The sequence below is a fragment of the Salminus brasiliensis genome, chromosome 1, assembly GCF_030463535.1.
Source record: "Salminus brasiliensis chromosome 1, fSalBra1.hap2, whole genome shotgun sequence".
Lineage (NCBI taxonomy): Eukaryota > Metazoa > Chordata > Actinopteri > Characiformes > Bryconidae > Salminus > Salminus brasiliensis.
This window is the reverse complement of record NC_132878.1, coordinates 47348249-47375431: the sequence shown is the minus strand read 5'-3', so window position 1 is coordinate 47375431 and position 27183 is coordinate 47348249. Positions and strand designations below refer to the sequence as shown.

General features: G+C 37.7%; 4 protein-coding genes across 6 annotated transcripts; 2 read left to right on the top strand and 2 right to left on the bottom strand.

Moving 5' to 3' along the window:
• Positions 1–575: 575 nt before the first annotated feature.
• Positions 576–5892, bottom strand: nsl1 (NSL1 component of MIS12 kinetochore complex). The gene is made up of 8 exons (XM_072666114.1): positions 5870–5892; positions 5754–5766; positions 5443–5691; positions 4079–4157; positions 3787–3917; positions 3523–3577; positions 3339–3406; positions 576–1320 (listed from the first exon to the last, which is right to left on the bottom strand). The coding sequence occupies exons 1-8, from the start codon at positions 5890–5892 to the stop codon at positions 1075–1077; spliced, it is 864 nt and encodes a 287-aa protein (XP_072522215.1). The 3' UTR covers positions 576–1074.
• tatdn3 (TatD DNase domain containing 3) lies at positions 5728–13460 on the top strand. 3 transcript variants are annotated; one of them, XM_072680337.1, is made up of 10 exons: positions 5728–5964; positions 7633–7665; positions 7761–7834; positions 8559–8640; positions 8716–8778; positions 10244–10353; positions 11566–11621; positions 11710–11822; positions 13027–13107; positions 13202–13460. In XM_072680337.1, exons 1-10 carry the CDS (start codon positions 5908–5910, stop codon positions 13331–13333), a joined length of 801 nt encoding a protein of 266 aa, XP_072536438.1. In that variant the 5' UTR covers positions 5728–5907; the 3' UTR covers positions 13334–13460. The 3 variants fall into 3 exon arrangements, with proteins under 3 accessions (XP_072536438.1, XP_072536448.1, XP_072536457.1); XM_072680347.1 differs by lacking the exon at positions 7761–7834; XM_072680356.1 differs by lacking the exons at positions 5728–5964; positions 7761–7834 and adding an exon at positions 7498–7541.
• On the bottom strand, positions 13322–16188 carry spata45 (spermatogenesis associated 45). Its single transcript, XM_072680369.1, has 2 exons — positions 14238–16188; positions 13322–13543 (listed from the first exon to the last, which is right to left on the bottom strand). Exons 1-2 carry the CDS (start codon positions 14467–14469, stop codon positions 13524–13526), a joined length of 252 nt encoding a protein of 83 aa, XP_072536470.1. The 5' UTR covers positions 14470–16188; the 3' UTR covers positions 13322–13523.
• On the top strand, positions 15298–25741 carry flvcr1 (FLVCR choline and heme transporter 1). Its single transcript, XM_072680323.1, has 10 exons — positions 15298–16233; positions 17220–17364; positions 17953–18093; positions 18489–18556; positions 19056–19159; positions 19944–20054; positions 20546–20651; positions 20928–21039; positions 21792–21853; positions 23017–25741. The coding sequence occupies exons 1-10, from the start codon at positions 15595–15597 to the stop codon at positions 23101–23103; spliced, it is 1575 nt and encodes a 524-aa protein (XP_072536424.1). The 5' UTR covers positions 15298–15594; the 3' UTR covers positions 23104–25741.
• The last annotated feature ends 1442 nt before the right edge of the window (positions 25742–27183 follow it).

The window sequence follows — 27183 nt, the reverse complement described above, 5'->3', positions numbered from 1 at the left end:
AAAAAGCTTTGCATTTCCCTTACTTTGCTCACTCTGCAAATTTTAAGAATGACAAATTTTAAAAATCTCTGTTAAGCTGTCGAAGTAGACCAACTCAATTCTTTACACTAAAATATGGAAATAGTGCAGTTTAATGGCCTTGCAATAAATATGAACAAAAAATGAAGACGATAGGTAATTCAAATGTTAATACGAAAACATTATTAAAAGAATCCATGAATGTGTTTATTTGAGTTCAATCAAAGTCAAGTCTCTGGATCTCATTCTGCAGGTGGAACTAAACAAAGCCATACAGTACGATTGAGCACAGCCTATAAAACACACACCCATTGCTAACAGGGATAAATTAAAGCACAAAGTCATGCAATTGCCACTGACAAACATTAGCAGCGGAATGGAAACTCCACTTCCAAACTGCCTATGGAGTCCATCATACTGTGTATTCGAGAAAGATTCCTACCAAATGGCTTTGCAATTAAAACAGCCTACAAAGATTAACCACCACACTTTAAAGCAGAGATTCCACATTTCCTTGACTCCTTCTGCATCACATCAGTTGATGTAGAACCAGTTGATGTAGAACCAGTTGGAAAGCAGAAACATCATTTTTATGTTTGTGCTTTGATGACAGTACAGTTTCTTTTCCAGCCTTGCAAATAGTGTGCCTCCGAGGTGGTATCCAACTGCACTTGAGCTTGTGACCATTGCCATCAAGTACAGAAGGACTGGCTTTGTAGGTCAGCGTCAAGGTTTTGAATCAAATGCGGGCAGCTACAGGAAGCCAGTGAAGAGAACACAGCATAACATTTACATGGCTGAACTTAGAAATGTTGAAGACAAGCCATCTGATGAATAAATCTGGGCTTGGCAGATGCCAAGAAAACACTATCTAAAGATTACATTTTTAAGACAGATATACATGTCATACTTTACTACATTTATTTAAAAAAAAATAGCCAACCTATAGGTATGGTCATCATCTACTAATTCATACATTTGTGAACAATCTTCATACAGTATTACTCTGGGAAATCAACACTGACTCCCTTAATAACAACCAATTGTGTCTTTGATTTAGTTATTTTCAGCCAATGCAGCTGGAGTCGTCGGCATAGGGACGTAGTCCATGCTGTATTCTGTCTCAGATACAGCTCTTTTGATGGTCATTCTGGTAGAAGGTCCCCTGTTGCACAGGACTGGGCAGGCTTCACCATTAGAGCTGCCAAATACCTCTCTGTAGACCTCCAACGTCTCGGCTGAGGGCTGCATGTTCAGCACCTGGTGCAGGCCCTCCGCTGTCTGCTTCAGAGCTTTCAGTGACTGCACATAACAAACCAAACAAACCTTTAGTTTACAGAACCAAAAATGCTATATTAGTAATGTAAAAGTTACTAAGTACACTGACAATAATCGACAATGTGCTGCTGCCAAAAACCAAAAAAAAAATCAGCCCAAATGTTTTGTCTTTGTGTTTATTTGGCAAACTAGTCTTTCCCTGATGGTGCTTTTTTGTTTTAAGAGAAGAGTTTCCACCATGAAAATCGAACTTGTTCAATCTTTTGCTGATGGTAGAGGCTGTACTTTACATTAACTGCAGCAAGAGCTACCTGTGGGTGACTTGTTGGATTGTTGGAGACTTCTACGCATCTTGCAGTCTGCTCTAGGGATGAACAGGCTAGGATGGCCTGACCTGGCCATGTTGGTAGTTCTTTTAAATGTCCTCCACATGGAAATAATTTAGCGGTCAGTGGAATGACTGATTTCTTAGCGTTCTGAGATTTATTAAACCTCTTCCCAGACTTGTATGCATCTACAAACCTTGTTTATGAATGCCTCAGAAAGCTCTTTGGATCTCACCATATTAATAACAGTTATTTTACCAAGAGCAAACTAAACTAAATGTCTGAGGTTTAAATAAGACAGCCTCCTCCAAAATCAGGGCTTTAAATCATCTGCAGCTGACGTGCTGCACCTGATTCTAATTTTATGCTTTAAGAAGTAATAAGTGTGGGGGTGACATTTTCCTCAACAAAATACAATTTTTAATAGATTACATTTTGTAAATTATCTTTAATGTCTAGGAAAAAGGTGTTTTAAATAGTTTTGAGCAATGCCATAGAAGAAGCACTTTTGGTTCCATAAAGTAGAGATGTTCAAGTGTGACTTTACATAATTTGATATAAAGATTCTTTACCAATTTAAAGGTTCTTCACACGGACACATGTCTAAATAACCAAAAGTAGTTCTTCTGCATAGGTGTTTACCAAAACAACAACAAAGATTTATATGGGGTGTCCTTTTTATGCGTGTGTGTGTGTGATATATATATATATATATATAAAATGCAACCACTAATCATCTGATCTTCTGCATCCTTTCATGGTCACAATTAACCCATCTTCTAACATCCTCTCAATGATAATTCAGACCTAACCAGAATTATTTAAGTTTTTCTGACAAATTGCTTGTTAAACTTGAAATTAAGACTCAAACATTCAAATTCTCACAAACCGCCCCTTTGTCCCATTCTTGTTAACGGGTCTATGTGTTCCACTGATTTCCATTACATCTAGGGTATGAGTAGTCCTGGGTCACTTGTCACTTAACTAAGTAAATTGTCCTGTGATGTAATTCAAATAATGTAGATGCAGCTTAAAGAGACAAGTTATTAATGAATACACAGCTTCTTGCCCCTTCATTATTACTTAGCAGTTCAATACGACTCAACAAAACTTAATTCGATTTAGAATTAGGAATAATTTATTTATTTTAATAACAAAATACAACTCTCTTAGCTGTCCATCGTGTCCAATGGGGGTGACTATGAAGGTCGATTCTAGAGTCACACACTCGACCACAGGTGGAGCAAGTGTACCCTGATGTTGGGGTCACACCAGTTGCTCGCTGGCGTCATTGGGCCAGTCTTACAGTCCTCCTCTGCAGAAAGATGGTGTTTATTTGTTCTGCTGCCTTGATACAGGTGGTTTGCCAGGTTGACCAGTTAAGTGCTAGGGCCTCAAGATGGCTTGACCTTATAGCACCTTGTTTTGAGTTGATTAGTTGCCCATACAGTATTTGGTGGGGAAGACGATAGCCAGGCATACGAATCGTATGGCCCGCCCAGCGACGGTTGTTTGCCAAATCTGCTTCAATGCAGATGGTGTTGGCCACTCAGAGAATGTCAGTGTGTGGAATTCGGTCACCCCAGGACAGAGAACAGGAGAATTTTTTTTAAAGGAATCAAAAGTGGAATACCTCCAAACTGTTTGTGTGTTATTTTTAAAGTATAGAACAAAAATGCATCAAGTTGCTCGATGGAATCAGTAAGCAGCACTGACCTTTATTACTGTAGAGGCTTGGTTGAACATCCCGGGGGCAGCAGCAGACACGTTATTCATGATGGTGTCTTTTAAAAAAAGAGAGGGACTCTTGAACTTGAAAGCACTGGACTTCAGCACTGCATTATAGTTCTCAACTTTTTCATTTGAGTAATGAATAAATTACAAACATATGAGAGCTTACCTTGAGCAGGGTCTCGTTTTACTTCTTGTGGCACAATAGTGCTGTCAAACAAACCCTAAACCAAATAGAAACGGTATGAAATGCAATGATGACCACCACATTTTGACATTTGAATAACTTGAATAACTAAAAGCCTATATTTTAGAAACATACGTCTTTCTGATGACATCTAGTGGCTGGATAGATGTGGTACACATCACTTTCAAGACAGCATACAAAACACAATTTTTTATTTTACAGTTTTTTGACAAGTAAATAACTAACCATCAGTTTTCGTTCAGCTTTCAAAGACCGCACAACGTATGGAAGAATTTTCTTCGGGTAAATGCTGCGTTTCCTGGTAGTCTGTACAATCTTTTCGTCCAACAGATCATCCAATGTACTGACCTCACACTCTAGAGAGTCACAAAATATAAAATATCCTGTAATTACATTAACGTTATTATTACTACGTATTAAAGCTGAAACGTTGTTTTACCAGTTAAAATGTAAGCATACTGAGCTACATACTGAAACTATAGTTTGCTGTGCAGCGACAATCACTTGGTTTACATACCTTCCCCGTCTTCGTCTGCTGCCTCTTCCCATGACAAACCATCAACAGCGAGGTTTTCTTGCACCACGTGTTCAAAATTCTAAAGGGCATTAAGCGACAATTTAACTACCACGGGGTGACAGTACCTCACGGAGAGACATCAAAACAACACGAAAAAGGAAGACGACAGAGATCTAATCCTAACCCTCACTCCTTACGTAGTGTCACAAAATTACATACTCTAAATCTAAATAGGGCAGTATATATTCGTAAAGGACTTTATTTACATGTATTCATATGTTGAAGTCTGAAATCTTTCTGCTATCTTCGTGTAGAGGTTGTAGTTTTATGGTTGATGTTGTTCACGTTATTATATTGGAGAGTAACACTAAACGTGTTTTGACGTCAGCGTTGTCGTAAGCGTTGTCCCCGTCAACACGACCACAGAAATCTCCACCTTGGAGAGCGTCTGAACTGTCGCTACTAATGTATTTTGTCTGTGATTACATGTATCATGATAAATATTGTGCATCACAATATTTCAGGTTTCATATTGTGTATTACAAGATTTTTACCATATCGCCCAGCCCTAGTACTAGCTACGTGTTTTCTGTTCAAGTGGGTTTGGTAGAAAACTGATGCTGCTTTTTTCCCCCCTTTTTTTCACAAGATTACTTGTGTTTTTCTGTCACCAAAAGTGAGCAAGCATATTTAGTATTGCTTCAACAAAAAAAAAAGAGGTTAAGCAACGAGTAATACTGTTATACAGTAAGAAGCGTCCTTATTTACTTGTATTTGTGGAATGTGTTTTCTCAAGTGCCATAGAGTAAACGGTAAAATGAAGTCAAATGTTCGTGTGTTGCTGACTAAATAACTAACAAGTAATCAAAAACAGTTTAAAATACAATTAGCTGCGTTTTTATTGACGCGACCCCTCAACTATTATCTAACTCAAAATATCTGGCCTCAGTGAATATCCGAGTTTCCCACTAGTTAAAAGGACTGTCTCGTAAACACGACACTTCCGACAGCTTTTGGAGGCAGCATTCAATTTTGCTTTGTTTGGTGTTTAGCGACTTGCAAAGCGTAAGCGACAGACAGCTGCATTCTCAACATTTAATATTCAAGGATAAAAATATTAAAATATATAGCTACATATAAAAATGCTTTCGCGTTACAAACACAGGCAGTGAATTCAGAAGCGTCTCCCTTTGCAACCTGGACTGAAACCCGTGGGTGTTTTATTTCGAAAAAAGCCAACATCTAATCGCCGTTTAGGTGTATAATTTAGGTAGGCTGTATAACAGGTATAACCCTGATCATAGATACTGTAGCTTAAGTAGCTATTTCATAAGAAAAGACATGGCTCTGATAATGTGTCTCACCATAAGCATTTCTTGCGACAGTTTTGCCTTGTCATCCTCGCTGAGTTGAGACTGTCCATCGAAAAGCGTTTTAAGCAAATCTTTATACCTCGTTAGCTGGTTAGTAACATGCCTCTTTGACTTTACGTGTATTCTGAAATCGTGTTTTTTCTCCGGATCTGATACTCCAACTCTGTCCTCCATTTCTGCCGCCAACTGTTCAAAATGACGTGTCCCACCAAAATAAAGCCCACCAAGAAACAGTGCCGCCTAAAACGTTCCGCACACTTTTATTTTTTCTGATTCTTTACGACTTAACGCAGAGGATTCACCACAGAACTGCATCTGCTTTACATAGAATTTAAAGAGATGGCTAATATTTGAGGGTCATATAAGAAATAATCCAATGATCTTGCAATGATCTCGGGAAATAATGTAGCTAGCTAACTTGTCGTGTGGATTCGTTTGCATTGTTTTGATAGTCAAATGGATGGACATCTGGTAGACAGCCACTGCCACTTGTCAGCAAATGAGTTCGTCCAGGTAATCATGAATGAACGGTAACTTTTCTGCCTAGCGCTTGACTTCTAGCTAGATAAAGTGTAATGGTAAGATAGAGCCATATGGCTATATGACTCAATTAGCTGGCGGCGTCCCTTCAGTGCCGTGGAGCAGCTGCCAGTTGTTTACTAAATACAGGATATAAAATATAATCCATTTACAAAGTGTATTTAGCTAATTTTAGATATGTTGGATGTTTATAAAGTTACTCAGGAGGTTATATGTTGAAAGTGTGCATTGTAGAGAAACGTAAGGGGTCTAGATTTGTTTACAGCAGTCGAAAGCCAGCTTGATGTATTTTAAACACGGGGATGCTTGTCACTAGCAGTGGAAGTTGATATCAGTGGAAGTTGACAGTGTTTGCTGTGTTTAAAACGCTGGTTTGCTAGTTAACCAGGACCGGACGAGCATACCCCAGCTAATGCTGTGTTTTGAACCCTGGTATGCTAGTCAACCAGCATCACATTAGCACCAGATTGTCATAAACCAGCTTATGCTGTGTTTTCAACCACACCAGCAGTAGACGATCATGAACCTAAGAAAATCAGTACAGAGGCTGCACAGTTGTCCTGTATTTAAAACAGGGGTGTGCAGCCCTGTTTCAAATTTAGCTAGTATAATTTATACATTAGTATCAATGCCCTGACCAATGCCCTTTAGGAGCATATGAATAATAGAACCAGGTGAGTTAAAACTAAACTCTCCTAGTTTAAAGTGATACTGTAGTTAACAAGTAATAGAAGCTTATGTTCGACCAGTTACCACCAACAAAACCGTCAGCATGCAATGCCTAAATCCTCAAACACTTGCATCATACATGTACTTGTTAAAGGGCCCTTATGTTACATTTTTGCAATTTCTTCCTTTAAGTTCCACTTTCACCAATCATCGCAATTTGGCCTTTGTCAAAGGCGATCAGGTCCCTGTTGACTAAATGTCAATAAGTTGGTTTTCTTAACATCACAGAACAGGGAATTCAAAACAAGCTCTATTTGCAGCATTGTTCCAGTGAGTGGTGTGTTTTGAAATCCATATGGGCTCCTAATCTAAGATAGACTTGCTTATGTGACATATGATGCCTGGTATTGATAGAAGTGCACCAAATTACGGACACATTTCATACTTCAAGATACTGCGACTGTTTTTAGCAACATATATTTGTCCATTTTTATAAATAACAGCGTGTCATTGTCAGATATCTCATAAGCAGGCCTGTTTAACATGGTTAAGGTAAGAGAGTGATAACTTTTGCATTTTGCATAAGGCAAACTTACTTGTTAGCCTTTTACTCCGATTCAGCATTACAAAAGACTTATCGAGTTGCTTAAGAACTATTGGCTTGTTTGCTTTGTTTAATTACTTTAAATATTTGTATTGAATGGATATTGCATCTTGCATTTAAAAGTGCTCGTAGATGATGATGTTCTTAGAAGTTAGAAGGTCTGTGAGAGACAGAAATCTTGCTTGTTTATGATTACCTGGATTTCTTTTTCTGATTTTTTCTCTCATAGTTGAAGTGTACCTATGATGAAAATTACAGACCTCTCTCATCTTTCTAAGTAGGAGAACTTGCACAATCAGTGGCTGACTAAAAGCTGTACAAAATCAGAAGCTACCAGTTTAATTTTACATTTTTATTTTATTCTTCAGGACCTAAATGATGTTGTTGAAAGAGCAAAACAGGTAAGTCCCTAATCACATCAATGAGCATTAGGTTTGCAGATTGAAACTCCCAAATGCTGCAAGTCATACTGATCAGTAACTCATGTAATTCAAAGGCTGGGGTTAAAGCACTAATTGTAGTTACGGAAGGAGCCAGCGAGTTTGAAAGAGTCATTCAGTTGTCAAGCATGTAAGTATTTCACAGAGGTAATGCCATTATTGCCATATATGCAAATATTATATTATAACACCGGGGTTAGAATAAAGGTGCAGTATTATCCAAAAGCTTGTAGACACTTGTTCTTCCAATGTTTCTGTAATGCTGGGTGAATTAACCAGATACTCCTAGATGTAAAACCAAATGGTTTATTAATGAAAGGGTAATCCAAAAGAGAAGTGTCAAAGAACATGCAATTAAAACAGTAGGGCAAATCCAAAAGGCAAAAAAGTGAAAAACCCTCAGTATGCACTGAGAAAACCATGGCAATGCTTTGCAATTAAAGAGACAATTCGTTTTTTGTATACTGACAGAAACAGATGTAAATCAAAACTCTGGTAAAGCTGATCTTGAGAATGGTTACTGATTGGTGGGTTGAGAATGTAGTGTTTGTTTCCTCTGAAATCAATGGTTAGAACTGATAGAAACCTGAAACACAGTTCCACTGCTTCATAGCAGAACGTTGGGGGTTCTTTATACCTCTCTAGCCTATACTCGGTATTAACCTTATCTATGGTGCCCCAGTCTATTATCAGGAAGGATGTCTGAATACTTTTAGACATTTAGTGCAGGCACTGATTTGACATGTTGAGAACTGCATAACACACTTCACTATTTGTAGGAGGTCTTAAGTTTCTTTGAAACTGCAAATGCAAACATACAGCTGTTTTTGTAACTTTGTTCTTTTGGATATTAGTTACCCAGGCCTTGTATTTCCATGTGTTGGAATTCACCCACTTCAAGGTTCTCAACAGGCCCTACACAGTGTGAGAATTCAGGTGAAGTAAATTATTATTCTTATGGATCTTGCATACCATTGCTGTCACTGATACCCTTTTTGTTTGTTTTCATAGGACTTGGAGCCAGTTCTTCCTTTATTCCAAATGTTTAGGGATGACATAGTTGCTGTGGGTGAGGTGAAGTAACATCAGTTCATTACTTTATGACAATATTATTAAAGCTTCTTCATATACTTTGTGTGGCTTTTAAAAATACTGGTCCCATAACATCTTTGATTTAGTTTAAAACAACAAATACAGCTCTGGAGGATACTGAATCAAGATAATTTTCTCAGATGCCTAAGACTTCATAAAGATTTTTCTCTGGTTTTAGATATGAGTTTAATAACTGCGAACTAGACAGTTGTATCAAACTGGCATAGTAATTGACACATGAAAAAGTCTAGAAATGAATAACAAAAGCAAACGTTAAAGTTTTCCAGGAGACCACACCTTGTTTTAGTATCACTGTTCTATATCTACACTGAGCCTGTATTGGTGTTTAAAGTACACATTAGAGTAGAACTGTGCAGATGCTGTAGTAGTAGTAGGTGTAAGGTCTGGTATGTGTTAATAGTAAACAGTAAAACAGATTTACCCTTTGGGAAGAATTAAAATGAATTGGAATGTGCTTCTTTTCATTCTAAGTAGTGAAGGCTCATAAGGTACACATTATAAAACAAATATACATTTCCATTCTTGTTTTTTTATGTGTTTCTAACAAATTGACAAGTAAAAACAAAAAATAACTTTTACTGTAAAGTTTCCATTTTTACAGAAATGAAAGTGGCAGTGTACAAGTACAATGTCCAAAAGCTCTTTTGTCTCAACAGGTTTACTTTGTAGTCACACAACTTAATGGGTGTAACGTCATACTGTGTGTTTTATCACGTCATAGGGACACTATGATGCCAACAAAGTAAGCCAAAGCCCAATTATGTTACAGTTCAGTTTAGTGTAAACAGAAAACAGTTTAGGTGGAAGAATTTAGAAAATCCTGGCAAAAACATTGGCAAACATAATGGACTCTTTCATGCTTATGGTTCTCCATGCACACATATTGGCATTGCTACTGTTAGTATATGCCATCAGCATTTTTAACATATGTATACAAACACAGGATCAGACACTAGTAAAACCAGTGAGATATCAAAGATCATATATTTTTATGAGTACATAGAATAACCATTGACTCCTAGATTGTATCATCCAAGATAAGAATTCTGCATAATCCCATTTTACAGAGACATATCACAGTGTTTAGCACATGATTTCATCAGACACTTTGTAATGTTTGTGTAAACAGTTTCCCAATTGCAAAACAGGAGAGTTGATTGTGATCTTTACTAAGGAAATTAGTAGAGAAGAAAGTAAATAGAATAAAAATATAGTAGTAAGTTATGATCCTCTGTAAGTAATGAGTACCTGATCTTATCTGTTACTGTAACTTTGTACATGATGATGATAAGTGGATGATATGAAAATGCTTATTCTTAAAGGTATCCTGATCTCGTAGGCCTTTATTGTTGGTAGAAAGGCTAGGCTGTCTAGGTTCTAACACTGTAACCTTTTTAACATGTTGTGTATTTTTTTCTTTATCCAGATTGGACTTGACTTTACCCCATGGTATGCACTTACTCTTCAGGACCGCAATGAACAGTTATTAGTGTTTAAAAAGCAACTGGAAATATCCAAAGAGCTGGATTTACCTGTGTGAGTGTGCGGTTCACAGTTAATGTTTGATATTTCCATAAGCCATAAGCCATTATCCTTTCATACTTATTAAAGTTAGAATTTATGGATTTATGGATAGAATTTATGCCCTGATAAGTTGCATACTGAGGTGTTAAACAGTTTTTCCTGATTTCTTCTATTTTTGCATCTTGTGACACTTAAGGTTTCAGATCATACAAAATGCAATATTAGACAAGAGAACATAAGACAAAACTAAATACTTTGTGCCACCTCTACTAGCAACAACATCTAGCAAATAGCTTAACTTACTTTATAGCTTTACTTACTTTTTGCTTTCCTCACTGGTTTAACGAGTCTGAAGGTAATGGCTCTCAGTGTGGTTCTCTAGAGTAACATTAGCATTACACACTCTCCAAATGAATATATTTTAGCAATTTTCTCATCTCATTGTATTGTTGAAACCTTCAAATTGCTGTAGAGGTTCTGTTTAGGTTGTGGCAGTAATCAATGCTGTTTGTGTGTAGTTTAATGGAACACAGATCAGCAACTAAATTAATGTTAATGGTCAATTGTGAAACTAATAGGCCAATATTTTCTTCAATAAATATAATTATTGTTTGAAAACTGTTTCTTTACCTAATGGAAACAATAATGTGTGTTTATTAAGCGAAAATAGAAGAAATTAAATACAGCTAAATAAGATAAATAAGATAAATATAGCACTATTAAATAGGCATATATATATATATATATATATATATATATATATATATATATATATATATATATATATATTTTACAAACATCTTAAAAATACAAAATACAAAAATAGTGATTTTATGGATGACAATGTGCTTATTGTATATGTGCTTATTGTCATTTGTAAACCTTTTTCTTAAGGATGCCTAGTATATCTTGCAGTTATCATCCAGTACTTGTCTTGGTCAGGTTGGCTGATGGACAACTTAAATAATTATATAAAACAAGAATTGAAGAACATTTAATATGGCTATGGCATAATTGTTTGTTTGAAATTGGTGTAATGTGATATAGTTTACAATCTCGAGTACAATCTTGATCATATAAATGCTTTTAAACAATTTGAATAGTTGCAGAGTACTGTATGTGCAGTAACGGTGTGTGCAAAACAGCTTTGGAATTGCTGTGGTGTGTTTAAACCTTGCCTGTTTGCTGTGTAATAAAACTGCTCCTGCCTTATCTTAAAAAAAGGAATGTGCATTCTCGCTCAGCAGCCAAGGTCACTATAGCCACAATGAAAGAGCAAGGTAAGTTCTACAGGCCAAGAGTTTTTGTGTCTTCATTTACACATCTACAAATCAATGTTCAGTCTTTTGTGGCCTTTTTCACATTTAGGAATTAGACACGCACTCCTACATAATTTTGCTGGGAGGCCATCTGTGGCAATAGAGGGGCTTCAGGCCGGATACTATTTTTCCTTTCCCCCTGCTGTCAGCAGAAACGATCAGGTTAGAAGTATGTTTTTTGTGTTGTGTTGTGTTTATGTCCATAAGCATCCAGTCACTTCAGCAATCCAGCCACCCTTCGAACTGATCATTTTGGTCACTTCCATAAAAAACAAACAAAACACTTTGCAGATACCATGAGATGCTCTAAAATAAGGTGCACAGCCTATGGTCAACATGTACAGTGTCTGTAAACACCAGGACCTTGATCCCAGTAATGCTCTTGTGGAGAAATGCAATCAGATCCTCTCAGCAAGTTCAGAGAGTACAGTGTAAAAGGTGTTACTGCAGTGAAAGGTAGAGGAGTGGGTAGACCATATTATTACTCTTCATCTGAATCCAGAAGAAGCGTTGGTAGAGCAGGTGTCGATAAACCTTTGCACATACAGGGTATATGGTAGGTGTATCTGATAAAATGTCTTATTTTAGGGTCAGTTCAATGTATATGCTCAATCATGTGATTCTCTAACAAAGCCTCTTCTGCCATAAGTTAACTACAGTTCTAAGCAATGCTGTAAAAAAAGAAAATGAATATTAACAGTTTAGGGTTATGTGAACATAGGAAGCATTATGTAGATGTAAAGGTAATTCACCTGTGGATATTAGAAATAAGTAGGTTATAAATAGGTTTCCAATGTGCCAACAAAACTAACTCATCCCCAACTTATCCCCAACTCATCCCAAAAGTATTGGATGGAGTGCCATCTTTTCAAAGAACAGTTCCACTGCTCCACAACTCAAAGGGTTTGAGCTCCTCTAGCCCAGGCCTGGCATTAGGCATGGTGCCAATAGGTGCATGTATATCCTGTTCTATTGTTCTACTTTCAATACTTCTCAAAAGGGATTAGAATAGATTGACTAGATGGGACCCCAGTAATTTCTATGGTATCACCTGATTTGATTAAGTAGGTTGTCATTATACTAAATGAGGTGTGCTTGGACTTCTTCAGACTATCTCCCAAGATGTGATGTATGTTGTTTAAGTAAGTGAAGTCACATGTATTGCCCAGAAAAATGGTTTTAAAGAAGAGTAAGTGCTATGGATGCCTTAAAGTTTTGCACAGTACTGTTTTTGTGGCTCTTTTAAATATAAGATAATATGGCTACTGGTCACACAGTAAGACTTTCTGAGCTAACACACAGTCAAGTGCTTGCATATGAAACTGTTTGACTTAATGCAGTCATATGCTGTTTTCTTCCATTGCAGAGAGCCAAACTCATCAAACAGATTCCACTGGAACGCATCTGCCTGGAGACAGACTCGCCGGCCCTCGGGTTCGAAAAACAAGTATGTCATGACTTGAGCATCGTCATATCATGTCAATGTTTCATTAGTGAAGTAATTGCAGTTAACAGTTGATTTTCTCTCTACACTCCTCTAGGTGAGGAACGAGCCAAAAAATATTACCATTTCTTTGGAGTACATTGCAAAAGTGAAGGGAATATCTACAGAGGCCGTTGCTGAGGTCACCACACAAAATGCCTTATGCTTATTTCCCAAGTTAAATATATAGTGTTTTTTTATTTGTTACTTTTGCTCAGTACTGAGAATATGAATAATGGTACAGAATGGTTTGTATTTATGTGCTCTGACACAACCTTATAAAAAAAGAAAAGTGAATTAAAGTGTATTTCACACTGTTTAATGGTGCTTGTCTGCTCTGTAACTGTCCTTCATGCTTTCTGGACCTTGATTTCCGTGGTTTACTTGAGATGTGCTTTATCTGTAAAGGGGAAAATAAAGAAATATTTTACTAGGCCTTAAAGGAGATTTAATGTTAAAAGATTTAAAGGACAGGATAGTCTTACCAGTTCAACACTTCACTTTCTAAACACACTTTTCGAGACCCTGAGTAAGCAGGGAGTAGTATATGTTAAATCATTAATGATATCACAATTTCTAAGACTAGACTTGAATGGCATCTAGAAATGTGTGTATGTATGTATGTATATATATATATATATATATATATATATATATATATATATATATATATATATATAGCTATATATATAGCTAAACACACAATGTGTGTATATGGTGTGAACAAAGCCATTTACTTTTTTTATTGATTTTACTTACTATCTAAAACAATGAATCGATATATTCCATTATAACACCCTAAATGAACTTTTCCACCATGAAAGACAAGAAAAATAATGTAGGCCAAAACTTCTCCCTGTTGTAAAATAATGTACTTAACATCAGACAGCTATCTGACAATCACTGCGTGCCTTAACCCATGTATAGCTGTATATGTAGATTTTAAGGCCATTAAACTGTTTGAATATCTGCTTCCTATGATCCCCGCTTGAGTGTCATATTTTGATAAAAATAGGATTCCCCCTCTAAAACCTGCGTCCCGTCCTCATAAACGTACACAGTCAGTGCTTCAGACACAAAGCATTACAGCTTACAGCTCTCTTCAAAGTGTCTTCTCTCGCGATGTCGAGCAGGAGTTCCCACCCAGGCCGATCGCTCCTCGGGTTTCGCCGTTTGTAGGGCGCTGAAGTCGCAGGTGTTTCGCAGGTGACAGTTGAAGTGTCTCCTCTGAGCCCGCTCCCAGATTCTGCTGTCCGCTTCCACACAGCACCACGTTTCTCTCCGCATGTTCAGTGCATACAGCTCCTCTGCGTTTGACTTCGACATTTAACGTTGTTTCTAACGGCGTTGCTAGAGGCTACCAAAATTGGCAAGGACAGCTCCAGCTCAGAGCGATTGATTGGCGATAATTAAGCTCCATGGTAACCTGAGATTCGGCGTCCTTGGCAACAGGCTAACGAAACTAAACACCGGCCTAATCTGGTTTGGGTGGATTTAAACAGTAGGACAAATGTTTGATTTTATGGAGGGAGGAACAGAAACCACTGCTAACAGCCTACCTATAGCCCGAAACGATATCTACTGGGTTAAAACGAGATTATGGATTAGTGTCAGGGAAATACCATATGGCCATATTACTGCTCACTTTACTTCCATTCTTTTCGTTTTTTAGGAGGCTAGCTGCATGTTAAATTGGACTAAATAAAGGACTGTCGTCTCATTACCGATATAATCAAAGGAATAGTATATCTATTAAAGACTTGTGAGATTAATTACGTTAAATTCGCTACACCACTCCGTTATACCTGTATCTTAATGGAATTTCGTACCGTGACTCATATGAGGACAGTCTCGGCGGTTCAGCTCTTTTTTAACTGCCCCACTAACCCTCCCTGTCTGCGGCCTCATTGGTCTCGTCCGCATCGGAAGGCTTTGACAGCGCAGCGCATCATTTTTGTTTCACACTCGTTCACCGGAAAGCCCCGCCTCTGCGCTCGGATTGGACAGTAGTTCGTTCTTGTAAACGGGCCCGCCGACTACTATCCAATCCCAGCGCAAGAACGTGGGATCTTGCCAGCCAATCACCATGGCGCACAGGTGGCTGTAGAAAATGGTAGGCTGAACCGGGCAATCTCTGAGCGTACGCTATAAATGCTTGAGATGATGCAGCCAAGCCACCTCCCCTGCGAAGTCGGATGTCTAAACCGTGCCTACGGAAGACATGTGCCCCTAGAAGCCGCGCCGCCTCTATTACTCTTTACTCCGTTCGTTGCCGTGCTAGCAGCAACGGTGTAGTTACATCCGTTTTTGAGGGTCGTTTTCAGCCACGCAGGCGAGCCATGCGTGCTGGTCCTATTGTCCACTTTAAGCCGATTGAGTGTATGTAAGGATTAAATGTAGTTTCTGTTGCATGAACATTGTGGATGTTAGGGAGGGGAAGCTGATTGCATCATGGTGGCGGGGGAGCTGCTTCAGGAACACGTTCCTGCCTGCGAGGCGGCTTCAGCGGACAAAACCGACTCACAGTACCAGGACCTCACGAACGTAGCGATCCATGTGACTGCACTGGACTCGAAGCAGCAGGCGGACAGGGAGCTCCCACCAGACGAGGAGGAGGCGATGCTTCCCAGCGAGCGGAGCGAAGCCCCCAAAACGAGTCTGTACTGCCGGCGGTTCGCCGTGTTGACCATCTTCAGCCTGTACTCCCTCGTCAACGCCTTCCAGTGGATCCAGTACAGCATCATCGCTAACATTTTCACGCACTACTACAGTGTGACGAACGTGATGATCGACTGGCTCTCCGTGGTCTACATGGTGTGCTACGTACCGCTCATCTTCCCCGCCACCTGGCTCTTGGACTGGAAGGGGCTGAGGGTGACGGCGCTGCTGGGCGCCGGATTGAACTGCGTGGGCGCTTGGATGAAATGCGCCAGCGTCGGGCCCCACCTCTTCTGGGTCACCATGGTGGCCCAGGTCGTGTGCTCCGTGGCCCAGGTGTTCATCCTCGGCCTACCCTCCAGGATCGCATCGGTGTGGTTTGGCCCGAGGGAAGTTTCCACCGCCTGTGCCACGGCCGTGCTGGGCAACCAGGTAGGTTTCAGATCATACTGGTGCACAGCTCTGCACTTTATTCAGGTCCTTCCTGTTCAGACGATCTAGGATTGTAGATTGCTGGTAGTTCATTTCCAGACTTTACACAGCCTTTTGACCTGTGTCATTTCACTTTAAATAAGATCACATAAAACACACATGTATGTATATGTACTTTTGGTCAAAACACGTGATCTCATGCAATTTCATCATCAACATGTTATCGCACAGTTCAGGTCATTTATTGGTTGGTGTAGCGCAGTGGGTAACAATACCACCATCCTTGAAGCAAACTAATCTGAGCCATTCAAGCACACCACTCTACACCAATCCAGTCCTTGGGCCAGACAATGTACACTACATTTACCTACCTGTGTAACATGATTCAAATAAATGTAAGTCAAAATATCTTGACATACAGTATATCCTCTATTTCTATTCTGATACTCTACTTTGCCCTCCCCCCCCAATCCTCCACACAGTCAGATTAGTGTTAACATTTCTGTACACCCTCAAAGAAATTCAAAACAACAAATTATTTTATTCATACAGCTAGTACAAACAGACAACAGATTGTATGGGAATATATTGAAATTGTTTGATCAGATATGCAGGTTATTTGTACAAAACAATTATCAATTTAGCTGGAATATTAAAATGTCAGTGCACATTTGAATCAAGTAAATAAAGTGAAGCACTTGTTTAGTATGCCCAGTCTTATCATGTTTCATCTGAATCAGAAAGAAACACAGCAGAGGCCTCATCTAACATGAGAATTAACCATAAGCACTGAACTGCTCTGATTACTGTATTATTGATCTTTTACTTTGTAACTACTATGGTACTACTTGTACTACTATAATAATATACTACTATTTACTTGTACAAATATAACAATGTGGAAGTTATTTAGTTATATACAGATAAAAGTGATGTCAGCACACATGTTTTGATAACTAAGCTCTCTCCCTTCCCCTCTCTCTCAGCTGGGCGTTGCCATAGGGTTCCTTCTCCCACCTGTGCTGGTTCCGAACACTCCAGAAGACAAAGAGCTGATGAGTCGCAACATAGGCATCATGTTTTACGGAACCGCGGCCATCTCAACTCTGCTCTTCATTTTGACAGTCATCGGTACGGGGTCTTTAAGGAATGTCTTGTGTGCAGCCAGCTGCGCTGTTGGAGAGAACAATAGAAGAGTTGAGATAGAATAGAAGTAAATAAGAAAATAGAAGCTGTTGAGCAAATTGTGTAGACTATTGCTTAGTATCAGGAGTTTCAATTTATATATATATATATATATATATATATATATATATATATATATATATATGCGCAACAGAAAAAAATGGAGATGCAGCAATGTCCAGTAAGGCTGTAATAATCAATGTTCATAGTCTTACCACAATAATAATCTGTAATAATCAAAGTTCACCTGATTTCACCTATCATAACACATGGCATATTGTCAATTGCCACACAAAAACCCCATTCCTTATTGATCCTTGTACCATGCAACTTCAAATAATGTTTCAAATAATGTGTGGTAGTAAGAAATGTTAGAATCATCCAGAATGATGAACAGAGCTGCCTTCAGAAATGAATATCCACAGTGAATTTGTTGTGCTTACTTTGTACGATTGTAATTACATTACCAATTGACCTGTCAAGTATTTATCATATTTGTTTTGTTCAAATGTTCTGCCTCTGTCTCTGTCTCAGTCATTCAGGATAGACCTCCACTGCCGCCTAGTCAGGCTCAAGCCATTCTTCCCACAAGCCCTACAGAAGACTATTCATACAAGAAGTCCATCATCAATCTCTTCAGAAACAAGGCCTTCATCTTGCTCCTGCTTAGTTATGGTAAGATACATATGAGCTGCTTCGCCTGCATGTTAGTGTACAGTTTAAAGGTATACGCCAGTGTTTTTAACTTCATCTCTTTCTGCTGCTTCTGGTGCATACATCTGTATGCATAAGTGATTAATAAAAGAAAAGAAAACCTGAAACAGGTGACTGTGTGCAGGTGCTGAAAGCAACTGTGTGTTATGTAATTGTGTTGAAAATGCTGTATTATTTTTATGTAAACATGTAAGAACTTTCTTTTATGTAAAGAATTTGTTGCTTACGAGGATCATTGCAAACAAATGCGATACATGCAACTTCTCCAATCTTATTATCTATATTATTGATTCCATGCAGTATCATCTGGAAGATTAGTTTTTCTGCAAGGAACTGATGAATCTCTTTTTTTTCAGGCATCATGACAGGATCCTTTTATTCAGTGTCCACACTCCTCAATCAGATGATCATTGCTTATTACAAAGTGAGTTATTATTTGCTGACCTCAATGACTGATCGGGTAAATGGGAATGTAAACACACACATTGAAGAAGCTCAGAAGTGAAATCCTGTCTGAGGCATATACGCTGGTATCAGTGGATGAATCTGGTCACAGGTTCATTGTCTGTGCTCTTGCAGTTCATTAGCCACTTTCTTCACGCATGCCTGGTACTCATGAGAAAGAGGCAAAGTTTGTTGAGTAGCTGACAGACAAACAGCTCTCTATGTTTACTCTGCTAGCTAGACAGCCTTGCTGGACCAAGTCAGCTGACCTACTGACACTGGGATCTAAGGGCTTTTCCACCAACTTAAGTCTCTTAAGAGTGCCCAACATGTGACATCACTTATACACTCATTCTGTAGTGTTACCCCATTAGATAATCAGATTGCTCTAAACAATTTTTTTGCAACTTTTGTTACATTTAGACAGTTAAAATGTTAGAGTAAAATGTTGCCTTTACTTACTAGAGTTCTGCTTTCAGGGAGAGGAGTTGAATGCTGGTAGAATTGGTCTAACCCTGGTGGTAGCTGGAATGGTGGGCTCCATCCTTTGCGGACTGTGGCTGGATTATACCAAAACCTACAAGTATGTTGTTGCTTCTCGCAGAAGAAAATAGATAGATTTTTTTTTAGGAAATGGGTCCATGCACATAAAATATTTGATAGTTTTCTTAATTTTGTTGAGAACTGTGTTGATGTGATGTTTTTTATTAATGTGAAAATTCTACACAGGAAATCAATGAAAGCTGTATTTTAATGTATTAACATGAATATTCTGCAAATTTTCATATTCTATCTGCAAAGATAATATATTTTGAGGATTTACATGCCACTTATAGCAATGTCACATTTTGTTTTTGTATTTATGGACAATGTAAGCAGACATACAGTCCACAGTGTATACACAGGGAGAAAAGAGGAAAGAAAACAGCAAGCAACCAGTTTATCATTGAGTAAGAAGCCTAAACACAATTAGAAGGTACTCTATAAACTTTCACTGCAGAGCTCAGTTTTAAAAACATAAAGGAATGGAGCACAAGCTGGAAATGTCAACGTCAATATCTGTATCACATCATGATATATCACTATATCACATTAAAGATAAAGAGATTTCTCACATGGCTGTGTTTGCTCATTATTTTCTGTTGAAAGTAACTTTTCACAAAGACGATTAACCCTTCTTACTGTTAATCCCACAGCCAGTCATCGTTTGAAAGGCCAAAACATAGAATTTTCCATTCAACAATGAATATTAATTAATGTTTGTAGGTGTGGAATGTTGCCTAGCCATAAGAAGGGAAGGCTCAGGAAAGAGAAAAAGACTTGATAGCAGAATGTATGGTAATCATTGTTTCTCTTTGCCCATTTAGAATGACTACGCTGGTTGTGTATATCCTGTCCTTTTGTGGAATGTTGGTGTTCACATTCACTTTGAATTTGAAATGCCTGCTTGTGGTTTTCTTCACTGCTGGAGCACTGGGGTATGTTGGGAGTCATTTTAAATCCATTTTGTTTTGTTGTTTGAAGCACCTCAAAACTACAGTTAGAGAATTAAAAGCCACAGAATTGCATTTAAAAGTCTCAGGGTTCAGCTTTCAGTCGTATCATGTTCTGTGTCACAAACATTTTTTTATACAAATAAAAAAAGGGAGCGTTCTCATCGAGAATATTCATTATTCAATATTCATATTTTCATTCCATGACTCCTTGTGCATGATTATTTAGGCAAATCAGAATACAGAGGACAAACATAATTTTATTTCGATGAAGGAATGTGATTTTTTTCAGTAATATAATGTGTTAAATTGTGCTTATTTTAAGCAGGTTGACTTTAAACACATAGGTGACACACACATTCAAATGCACTTTTGCATTACAAATGTCTACATAATAGATATGTAAAACTCATTGCCCTGTTTTTATTTCTGTCATAAATTAAGACATTATCATGATGTTTCATTCTGTGTTAAAGGTTCTTTATGACTGGCTACCTGCCCATTGGCTTCGAATTTGGTGTCGAAATAACATATCCTGAATCTGAGGGTACTTCATCTGGTCTTCTCAATGCATTTGCTCAGGTAAAATAAATTGAATCTTTAGTAGCCTTATTTACATAGGAAACCTACTTGTCAATACATTCGGTTTTCAAACAAACCCATAGCGCGCAGGGCATTTTTTATATACTCTCTTGTGGCCTTTAGCCATGGCTGCCCCAGGCAACATTCTTTTGCATAAATTTTACTAAAGTGCCTCTAGAAATAAGAGTGCCCAGCCATCCAATTCCAGTGAACATTTCCTTTGGCCAATGATCTCTGTCATGCATTAACCTGTTTGTCTGGCTTCACAAACTCCAGGTGTTCGGAATCGTTTTCACTTTCATTCAAGGAAAGCTCACCACGGACTACAACCCACAAGTTGGAAACATCTTTATATGTGCCTGGATTTTCCTTGGCATTATTCTAACAGGTGCGATTTCATGAAAAGTTATTGTATTAGGTGACTGCATACTATGGTTGGGCATTATGACAATATTCCTTCATAATGTAATGATTTGCAAGGGAATTTGATTTTGATTTCTTTACTAAATTGGCTGATGGCTAAACTGTGTAGCTAAATGAAGACATGCAACACATATTTTCCCCCAAAGTAGTCATATACATGGTATTATTTGTTCATCAATAAGCTAAATCGGCATTTTAAAATATTTAAAAAATATTTAAATAATATTCTATTTAAAAACAATACAATCAAATAAACCGGTTGAAAGTAAGAGGCAACTACAGCACAGATCTGACAAAATTAAAATTAATTGCGGATGTACTGCAGCACACTGTAAGAAAGTGCTGTTTATTTTTGTCATGTCTAATGAATCAGATGTCAGAAGAAATTTTAGAATAAAAATGATTATTTTAACATTGTGTATTATGAACATTTTACTAAAGCACCTTTTCTTTTAGTGAGGCACACACATTTTTCTGACAGGAAAAGCCAAGCTTTTACAGAAAAAAACATTGCTAGTTGGGACTCAAGGAGCCTATGGTGACCATTCCCAATGCCTTGAAGTATCATTATAATATATATATTATTAGATTTATTCCATATCATCCACTCCTACTGTAAAATGTTGGATTTATGTATATATGGTACACTGTGTTGTGCATATATTGCACATGGGTGTATGTAATGTATGTTTAACATTTTTATATTGTTGCTTTTAGCATTAATAAAATCAGAGCTGAAAAGACATGGAGCCAATATGGGCAGCAGCAAAAGTCAACCGGTAAGAATGATCTCCTTATTCTTATTACATTTAGCTCAATGCATGGACCAGATAACATGCCTATATTTCACTTCTATGCTGTTTATTTTCATTGATACATTGTGCAGCAACAGATACCTGAAGGCTCATTTATGCTTCCATTACGTATGAAAATGAATACGTTAGTTTGACACACTGTCATTGCCCACATGCTTCCATGCGTCCTTTATGCTGGTATGGATGTTAAGCAAATAATCCACTAGTTTGACAACAACAAACATGACAAGGGTCGAGCAAGTTGTGATTATGTACTTACTACAAAAAATGGAGGAGGCAGCTGTTTAACTGAATGCAAGTCTTGCTCACTTGCTCTTTTTTTACTCACATTTTGGCACTTGCAAGAGTACACAAAACCACAAATGTAAACTTATTGACAGGCTGTTGGGTCTCTCTGGAAAGGGAAAGACAAAAAAACGTTGCCAGTGCCATCTAGTGGAGTGAAAAAGTAGTGGCTCCAGCTATTGTATCTCCCGTTGTATCTCCCATGTAATGACTTCTCCCATCCCATCTTAAAACTAGAGCCTTATAGGTTAGTTAGAACGATTTAAGCATACAGGTACCATTTACCTTTAACTATTAGCATTTTGGGTAAGATGTTTATTTAAGATTATTGAACAAGTCAGTATAAGACACTCCCCTCGGGTAGAAGACTGCGGTCCATCAAAACCAGCACAACACGTCATGCTAACAGCTTCTTCCCCAGAGCTGTAGCGCTCCTCAATCACAGTGGTCACCTCCCACTGTAAACCTCTAAACTTACAACTGAACTGTACCAAACCGGACTGAACAGCTATTTTGCACTCTGCCTATTTTGCACTATGACTATTTGCACACCTGTACAGATGTTCTTTTCTTTTCTGTAAATATATTTTCAGCTCTTTATTACCTTTAGTACTTTTTACTTTTTTAATTTATCCCCTACCCTATTTATTGTTTAGTGTCATTTTCCTTTAGTTTAAGACTGTGTTCTGTGTTTTTTGTTACTTGTCATACGTGTTGCTCTCACCAAGACAAATTCCTTGTATGGGTAACATACTTGGTGAAATAAAGAGATTCTGATTCTGATTCTGATTCTGAAGATCTTTTTTAAAAAAAGCACCCATTAATTTTTTTTCCTTTCTAAGGTTCCTACAGAGTGCGCTTCCGAGAAGGTAAACAACGGCGTAAGGCTGGAGTCCTCTTCAAGTTTATCACGCGAGACATCACTGTAAGCCCTCAAAAATGAACTCTGCAGCACAACTGAAAGAAGCCCTCAACCATCACAAGATTTCCTGAGGTTACTTGAAATTGTTTCTTTTTATTTATTTTTCTGCTGTACTGTAATTTCATATGACACTACTTCAGTGGAACTGTTTTAACACATTCTATTTCTTTAAAACCATAAAGGAAACATGGTCTTCACCATGGAGTTCACCACTTAGAACATCAGCAGACAATCTGCATTTGCATTAGCATGCTAATCACGTCCACAGCGCCTTGCAATCCTCTCGTAGTGACCATTAAAGCTATATTCTGTATGATGTATTGGTTAAGTGACCCTTTTTCCAACTACATTTGTCATTGCAGTTAGCTCAGAGAGGTTTTCAACACTGTGAACATGTGTATATTAAAAGTAAAATTTGTTCTTGTAACAAATTTACAAACTTACTCTTTCAGAACCTTGTTTAGTCAGTTCGGAAGTGATGTAATACAGCTCACTGGAGAGATCATTTGTTCTACAGATAGTGGGTTTGTTTCATGTCCAATGGTGAAATCCATTGGAGTAACAGTGGACCAAATATAGGACTTTACTATTTACGCCTACACTGAAACAATGCATGCTCTGCAGAGTGAAGGCAGCTGTTCAGTTTACCTAGATAACTAAGTCTTATTTTAGCTACTGTATTAAGCTTATTTCATAGCAGTGTCTTAATTCTGGTAGTACACGATGGTGTGCATGGTTGTTGTAATATTTTAGGAGTGTAAGTATTTTGTGCTAACAGTCAATGTATACTCCTTAGTGGGGCTGGGTATCAGTAACATTTTTCAAAACTTACCAATACAGATTAGTTTAATCTGGTGCATTTAAGTAGAGAAATCACCAAACTGTGCAGCTCCAGAATCAGATTCGAAGAACCTTGGTCTAAGCATTTGTCTTACAATCGAAAGTAATTTTATTTTCATCCATAAAAAAGTGTACATTTCATGAACATGATTTCACCTAGTATTGTAGTATTTCAGTCCAGTACCCTAGAAGTATTGAATTTTGATACCCAACCTCATTAGATTCTGTTCGTTTAGATTTCTGTGGCACAGAAATGCTCAGCCTTTTGTAGGTGTTTTGCCATCTTTGCCATTTAACACCTTTTAGTTTAGGCATTAAATTTGATTATGTGCATGTATAATGAGAAATCAGGAGAAAACATCACTAAGACTAGCTCACACGATGACAGAATGTAGTAAGAAACACAAACTCTGCAGCAGGACAAAGGCGTTTAAGACATGAAAGCACAAAGCAGTGCTGGCAAAAGCACTTTTCACCCAGGTGTCTTTAAACCAGAGCACACAATTTTTTGATCTGAGAAACAAATTGTGGTCACTTCGAATGAAGATATTTTAATGCAGTTGAATGTGAACTTGATTATGTATTAACACTGTAAACCTGAATTTGCAAGGGAGATTAGGAGACATGTGCAGTACTCTGCAAAAGTCAGAGACCACCCTTCAATTATTTAATGCAAGTTGATTCATTTCTCTGGAGATATATCTGAGGGGATTGGATGGAAAATAATCCACTAGCAAAACAAAAATGGAACTTATAACAACCATTGCGCTCTTCAGCTCAACTGGTTTCTGTCTATCTTTCTCTGTGAGAAGACCCACTTCAACCCTGTGGGTCTAAAGGGATGAGGAGCTGATCAAGAGAAAATAAAACAGACAGGAAATAATCTTTTGATCAAATCAAACTGCTGAAGCTGCTGGTGTTCTCACAACAATCGACAACCGTTCCAGAGCCAAGGCCGCAACATCTTTGGATGTGCTTGGAATTACTTGGATGGTGAAAAACAGAAAAAAAGCTTTGATGGTTGAACTTTTGATGTTTTGAGAAATCAGAATCACTGAAAGTGAAAATAGAATGGAAGCTGTAATAAAGGTAAAAGGAGATCATACAAAATATATGAAACATTTAAAACTACATTCAGTTTTTGAGGCTTCTGTATGATTTTCTGTTAAATATGTTACCTGTTCCTGCCAATACTGAAAATGAATTATGTGCACTTATTTGCTGTTTTGACGTGTGGTATATGACTTTTTGCAGTACTGTAAGGGGTGAGTACAGCATGAAACCTAATTTCAGCACAAATCGCTCTGTCAGCAAATGCGCAAATATTCTGACACACATTCCAAAGTTGTGTAATTTTGATTCCTGGTGAGATTTTATTACCTCAAAAGTGGCAAGTGATCATATGAACCAGTGTTTGAACTTTTTTTAAAATACTATGTTTGCAAAAACTTTTTTCTAATCTAAATTTGTATTTTAGACCACTCCATATTTATGTTAATTTAATGGGGTTTTATTTATTCGTTTGCAGTCTAATATTTGTGACTGAGGTCACATTACTACTCACACATGGAATTGCAGCATATTGACATGTGCTATTTGTTGTATAACTTCTGTAAATTTAATCACTGATTAATTAACGAGTAGCATTGTGTTTTATGTTTCCATTATTAGAATTTGTTGTTGAATGTGTGGATTTTGTTCAACTTGTCATCAATGCTGCAATGTAGCTGCAATTTGTCCTTAAATTAGGACAGTAATATCATGTTTCTTTGTTTCAGTCTACATTAAAAAACACCAAAATACTATGTCAAGTTTTAACTCGCTTCACATCTGTTTTTTACAGTACTGCTTATCTTACCTGAGTTTGATATTGAATAGGAATTCAAGTGGCTTTCCAGTTTCCAATTTTACACATCAACTCCAAAACTGATAGACTGCTATGTGCAAATATTTTGTTTAATGTATATTGCGACCAGCTTAATGTTCTACATTGTGTGTACATTAGTCTCACCCATTTTGATTACCAAAAAAAGATGTGTTTAAGTTTACTTTCAACATCATTAGAATAAATCCATTAAAATACAGATAAAAACAGTCACAAAAAATATTTAATATTACAATTTTCATTTTTGACATTGGCCTTTAAAAATCATGCTGGCATGAAAAGTACAAGTATATAAAATAACTGCATTTAAAGTCAACCTGAAACCAAAACAGGAATGCACCATGTAAGTTCATGTTCTTAGTGGTCCTAAACACAGTCCATTGTGTCAAGAAGAACAAAAAAAGAATACTAAGTCTGGACACTCAGTAGATTACTACTGGAGAAGAGCTTGTGCTGCCGTTAGTGGTACATTGCCAACATTTAAACAACTAAATAGGATTCATAAAAATTTAGGAGGGGGTCTCTAGCTGTAAACTGTTTGATAACCCCTGGTGTAGACGCGTTGCTATGGGGCTGGGACAGGCTTCCCTCAGCATAAATAGAAAGCCTTAAAATCCCTGTTCATAATGACTGTTTAGAGCAACAGAAGTCAAATATATTTTTAATCTATAGTTATTTTGTGAAGTTGGCACACAGCAGATCTATCGCTTGTCCGCAAATGACTGGTCTGAACAGTTGTTTAAAGATTTACCAATTAATTAAACAAGTGGTAACAAGTGGTAGTAAAAACCTGCAGCCACACCAATATTGGACACCCCTGATCTATCCATTCAAGGTTACTTTTAGACACAGATAAGACTTAAATGCTCTCCATCACCTTCCAGCAGACACAGATCAACCAAAGGTTCAGTTGAGCAACGCTGGAACCTGATCAGGACCAGCCTGTCAGTCTCCCTTAATATGGCCTCAATAAATACATTGGCAGGGCTAACTAGCTTGCGTCTCCTCATGGACCAGGCACAGTCTATGTATACCAGAAGGTGTCCTCTTTTCGTTTCGTTTAACAAAGTTTTCCCTGTACTGGAGCGCCCTCTAGTGACTATGATTAAACAGTGTGTGAAGTGTGGAGGAATCCAACAGGCAGGATTTAAAGGATTATTCCAGTCATTTTAAGTGATTTTATAGTCTGTACAGAAACGCTCAGAAAGCTAAACCAAATTCATACAGTAAATTGACGACTTAATTAAGCAAAAATATTTAACGACGACAGATTTGAGCAAAATAACATTCGCAGTCCTTGATATAGAACGAAAATAAATAATCCATTAATGTATGAATGACACTGACAAAAAAAGAGACACG

Coding starts and splice junctions, on each gene's coding strand:
- nsl1 (XM_072666114.1), bottom strand. CDS start 5,892: ATGCAAACGAATCCACACGACAA. Junction 4,158..5,442: donor TGTCGCAAGAAATGCTTATG/GTGAGACACATT, acceptor AATGCCCTTTAG/AATTTTGAACACGTGGTGCA. Junction 3,407..3,522: donor AAAACGAGACCCTGCTCAAG/GTAAGCTCTCAT, acceptor TTTTTTTAAAAG/ACACCATCATGAATAACGTG.
- tatdn3 (XM_072680337.1), top strand. CDS start 5,908: ATGGATGGACATCTGGTAGACAGCCACTGCCACTTGTCAGCAAATGAG. Junction 8,641..8,715: donor TACACAGTGTGAGAATTCAG/GTGAAGTAAATT, acceptor TTGTTTTCATAG/GACTTGGAGCCAGTTCTTCC. Junction 13,108..13,201: donor CCCTCGGGTTCGAAAAACAA/GTATGTCATGAC, acceptor ACACTCCTCTAG/GTGAGGAACGAGCCAAAAAA.
- spata45 (XM_072680369.1), bottom strand. CDS start 14,469: ATGTCGAAGTCAAACGCAGAGGAGCTGTATGCACTGAACATGCGGAGA. Junction 13,544..14,237: donor AAGACACTTTGAAGAGAGCT/GTAAGCTGTAAT, acceptor TCCCCTTTACAG/ATAAAGCACATCTCAAGTAA.
- flvcr1 (XM_072680323.1), top strand. CDS start 15,595: ATGGTGGCGGGGGAGCTGCTTCAGGAACACGTTCCTGCCTGCGAGGCG. Junction 16,234..17,219: donor CGGCCGTGCTGGGCAACCAG/GTAGGTTTCAGA, acceptor CCTCTCTCTCAG/CTGGGCGTTGCCATAGGGTT. Junction 20,055..20,545: donor TTCACTGCTGGAGCACTGGG/GTATGTTGGGAG, acceptor TCTGTGTTAAAG/GTTCTTTATGACTGGCTACC.